Genomic DNA, 5,033 nt, shown 5'->3' on the forward strand with positions numbered 1-5,033 from the left:
TACCAGAGGTTAAGCATTGTCTTAAGTTAGCAATAGCCATCAGATACTTTGGCCCTAAGTACTTTTCATAAGTTGTTTTGTTCTGAAGGTTAGCCAAACATTCCGTGTCATCACTGAACAGCAGGTCCTTGGCTGAGGAGTCAAACAACTAGAACATCGCATATTCAAACCCATTTCTTCCAAAGAGCTCCTGGATCAGACAGACAGACAGACAGTGAGTGACCATGGGCTCCAGGAAGCATGGGGTTGTATATTCTTCTCTAGAAGACCTGAGCTCAGCTCCTGCTCTGGGAAACCTGGGACACAGCAGCAGTGTAGGAGGCACTGTAGTAAAATGGCAAAAAGCATGGTTTCTGGGTTCAAATCCAGACCCTGTCTTTTCCTTGTTGTGTGACTTTAGGAAAATTCTCTACTGAGCTTAGTGAACTTCAGTTTACTCATCTGTAAATGGAGATAACACCACCAAATAGTGAGACAATGTACATAAAACAAGTAGTAAATATGAAAAGCTCTCTTTGCTGCTCTGTTGCTATTTCGCCAACCACTACCAAATGTTTTCAACTTTCTGGGTTATACTTGCATGGCTTTCTGCTGCCGGCAGCCATTGCTACCTTGCCTCTTCCATTCTCTGGATCTGCTCCAGGTGTCCAACCATCTGCATCTCTTCTTTTCCCTCTCCTCTCTTTCTTTGTCCACTTCCCTTGTGGCCAGGATGGCAGCTTGACCCACGTGGGACTTGCCCCTTTAAAAGTCCACAACCGAGAGCCTCAGATTTTGCCTGCCTTCCCTTGGTTGTCATCCTTTAACTGGGATGTGTGGGTGGCATATGCTGAGACATGGATTTCTCATTTGGGGAACCTCCAAAAAGGGGGTATGCTAGTGAAAAAGGCAGAGGAGGCTTTGGGTTTTCTTTAGAATCACTTGATTTAGGCAGCTTGTTACTACGTAAGATCAGTTTTTGTTGGCTGCCTGTGGAGATCGTAAGTTGTCTGTTTGCTCCTTAACTTTCACAAAGCCTAAGACAGTGCTCAGTCTGCCCAGGTTGAGGAAACACATTTGGATCCACCCATGGGTCAGGGAGAGCAACCACCACTCTGCTTTTCACAAATATAGCTCAGCCTACTGTGCAAGGCACTGAGCCAATACCCTTACGTCTGTGTCAGAAGAAGAGAGAAAGGGTTAACTGTCATGGAGTCATTGACCATGCCCAAGAGGGACCAAGAATCTGCTCAGAGTCGAGTGGGTCTCAGGAAGACATTTTGGGTGCACACATGCCTGAGGTTTTTCCAATTCACTTGGATATCCTAGACAGCTGCAGAGCAAGAAGGAAACACAGCCACCTCTCTGCTGCAATCAGAGTCAGGCCTGGGAGAATCAGGCTTCACTGCCCAGAGAGAAAGCACCTGAGGCGGGGCTGGGGTGTGTCTGTGAAGCTCTGCAGGCCAACAGAGCACTCAGTTGCAGGGTGTGGGGGAGTGGGGAAAAGGAAGCCCTGGGTGCCCATACCTGTTGGCTGAAGAGTATTCTGCGAACAAAATCGGCCTTGTCTTTCCTCGAGACCACGGCATGATTTGGCACTACAGCTAGGTGGCAGCTCTGAGCCTCTGTCACAGGCTTCCTGGAACCATCGAGGCACAGCAACTCAAAGTCTTCCTGCTTCAGATCCTTAGCCCACACTTCAGGGTTCTTACCTGGGAAGAGAAAGAAGGTGAATCAGCCACAGCTGATGACTTTGGTCAAGGTGCCCTCACTGGGGGGATGAGACCAAACACAGTGCCAGGGAGAGTCACAGAGATGTAGAGAAACAAAGCAATAAAGCTTTTTAAATGAAACAGAAGAGAAAATTCATGCACTCATAAATTTATAACCTTTCTGGTTTGTGCTTTTTCATTACTGCTAAAGGCAAAGATTTCTTAAACAGGCCTTAAAAAACGCTAGCCATAGGGGCTGGCTGGCTAGCTCAGTTGGTTAGAGCATGGTGTTAACACCAAGGTCCAGGGTTTGATCCCTGTTTCCTGCTAGCAACTTAAAAAAAAAAAGTACTAGCCAGAAAGGAAAATATTGATAAATTGAACAATATTAAAATTAAGAACATCTGTTCATGAAAGAAAGTAAAGTAAGCAAAAATGCAAGCCACAGAGAAGATTAAGATATTTTTCAGCACAGAGCACTGACAAAAACATGTGCCCAGAATCTATACAGAAGCCTGTAAGTCCAGAGAATCAGACATGCTCATACGACTGTGGCCTCTGTATGTTTGTCAGTTAGGTTCAAGGCCAGTGTTATAACCAACCCCATAAGTCTAACCAGATATGAAGAATTTTCTCATTCCCTAAATGAAAAACATTAGGACCTATGTCACTGCAGAGAGGGCTAATAACCTTCCTCAGTTGCCCAGTGAGGGGATGACTTTACATGAGAGACTCAGATTTTTCCAAGGCAGGAAAGGACAGCATGGGCACATACCATCAGTGTTCTGCAGGACCGTGGAGTGCTTCACAAAGGCCACATCTCCCTTCTCAACCAGACACCTGCACAGTGAGGGTCACTTCAGTGAGGGGGACAAACAGGAGTGGGAGGGAGAGACACTGAGATGGAGTCACCCAGAGGCTCATCCCCCTCTGCAAACTCTGAACACTTCCACCCAAGCAACTGTAATGCCTGGCTATCCCTAGGAATTAGAGGGGAAAACATAATAGAAAAAGAAAACTTCCTATTTAGTTTCTATTATGAATAACCTTTGTTTGGATCATTATTTTAAATACTGATCAATTTCTCCAGAGAAAGTGCTTGTGTTCTCCTATTAACAGGGATACCCAAGGGATGATTCTCTGTTTGGATCAAAACTCCCAACCTCAGAGATTAAAATCAGCATGGAAGGTGTGATTTTGAAGGAGTTTTTTTACACTCATCCATCTCCTCAGCATTAATAAAAGTGAGTGTGCATCACTAAACATTCATTTACCCTTAACCCCATGAAAAGTGCTTCTCTGTGTTCAGGGTGCATTCATTAAGAGAAATATTGAGCACATTAGAAATCAGTTTTATGTCTTTCAGTCAGTGGCAATGGCTATTGATTGTCAGGAGCACCTCTCCAGCTGTCTTTCTGTCTCCGGTCCCTCTATACCTAGCTAGGATCTATTACTCCTATTCAAGCTTCCTAAGCTCCATCGCCCTGTTTCTTTCCCTCATGCCCCCTTCATAGAATCCCAGTCCTGAATGAGCAGGATCATGTGTCCTACCTAGTTGTGTGTGCACCTCAGGGCACGGTAGGCAGAAAGAGAGCTTCCTGATCATTAACTTCACCTGGGCGTTCCCGCCTTCCTTTCTCTACTCTAGGCCAGTGGTTCTCAGAGTTGTAGGCTAGAGACCAGCAGCATCAGCATCCCCAGGGACCTTGTTAGAAATGCAAATTCTCAGGCCCCACCCCAGACCTGCTGGATCAGAAACTCTGGAGGTGGGGCCCAGCAATCTGTGCTTTAATGAGCCCTCCAAGAGACTGATTCGTGCTCAAGTGTGGGAACCACTGCTTTAGACAGCCACCTCCCCACTCTGTAGAGCAATGACTTCAAAATGTTTTCTCACTTTCTACAAACCTCTGCCTCTCACATCCTCCTCCCCAACACTCACAAGCTCTGACTTATGCTCCTGCTTCACAGAGAAAACACAGAAGTCAGCACGTGGCTTCTCCCAGCTCTGCCAGCCTGTCTGCAGTGCGCTTCTCCTGCAGTCCAGCTGCAGTGGGGAGGGACGGGCTCCCTCCCAGCAAACATGTCCTCACCAGGGGTTCTGCATCCCAGCCGTGCCCACACTCTTGGGAGCTTCTCATGATAGTTATGCTCTTTCTCTCATATAATTATAAACTTTCCCTGTTCACTAGAGTCTTTTCATCAGCATTTACATGTCTTTTCTTTAAAAACAACAACAATAAACCCTGACTTGATCCCACACTGCTCCCCAGCAGTGAGCCTCTCTTCCCCACTCATCCAACAGCTAAAAGGAACTGACCCACTTACCATCAGCACCCCTGACACCACCCTCCCTGAGGCTTGCCAATCCAACTTCCCAGGCTAACTTATTGTTAAATGTGCTCCCCCCAGGGTCACCACATCCAGAGCCGGTTCTCAGGACTCATTTCGGTTGGTCTCTCAAGTTCATCCTTCCCCCAGTGATTTGAAATGTCACTTTTGTTAGAGACCAAATTGCAATATGCCCATGAATCTCTCTTGGAACTCTATTCTCGTCCACTTATATATTTGTCATTGTTGCACTTAAACCATCCTGTATTGATTATTTTAGTATAGTAATGCAATTTTTGTAGCTAGGAAAACAAGATTCCCTTTGCACAATTTTATATTAAAAATTCTTGGCTCTCATTTGGCCTCTCAAGAAGCATTGCTACTTTTTGAAAGCCAGCTCCTTTTACCCAGCTTGCCTCAGTCCACCTGGCCACAGTGGAGTCAGCTGTAACTTTTCAACGTGACTCACTGCCTGAGTTGTGTGGGCAGGAAGCTTTCACCTACACAGGGCAGACAATCTGCCTGCCCCTTTATGACTGAGGAGCTGTGACAATACTGGGACTGCTGGTCACAAACATTTCCCTCCATGTAGACTGAGACACTGAGAAAATCACCCTGTAGGGAAAGAGGAAAATGAGGCAGATGTGCAGAAAGAGAGCAAGACAGACAGAAAGGAGAAACAGAGTATGTCTGCTATACTAAAACATCATTCATTGTTTATCTGGAATTCTTATTTAACTTCATGCCCTGAATTTTACCTGGCAAAAGTACCCTTAAAGCATCTTGGCTGGCTCCTGAGACTCAGGTCTCAGCCCTTACAAGGTGGGAGCTCCCAGAGCACCTGTTAAAACATGCCCCTTGGCATAAGCTGGTACACATGAGGTTTCTCACTTGCAACCAAAGGAGTCCTTATTCATTTTAGTGGGGAAAAGAGATACGACACAAGTTAAGTAGATAAAATACGTAGTATGCTAGAGAGTGATAATGCTAAAGAAAATATAAAGCAATATCAGG

At 45.7% G+C, this 5,033-nt stretch overlaps 1 protein-coding gene across 1 annotated transcript in view; it reads right to left on the minus strand.

Annotated features, from left to right (window-relative positions):
- LOC103597300 (inhibitor of carbonic anhydrase-like) overlaps positions 1-5,033 on the minus strand; it is a 38,878-nt gene that overhangs the window by 2,000 nt on the left and 31,845 nt on the right. The window contains 3 exon segments of the mRNA XM_008581123.1: positions 4-190; positions 1,507-1,691; positions 2,467-2,531. Coding sequence (XP_008579345.1) covers positions 4-190; positions 1,507-1,691; positions 2,467-2,531 — 437 coding nt within the window.

Source organism: Galeopterus variegatus, unplaced genomic scaffold (assembly GCF_000696425.1).
Source record: "Galeopterus variegatus unplaced genomic scaffold, G_variegatus-3.0.2 Scaffold2271, whole genome shotgun sequence".
NCBI lineage: Eukaryota > Metazoa > Chordata > Mammalia > Dermoptera > Cynocephalidae > Galeopterus > Galeopterus variegatus.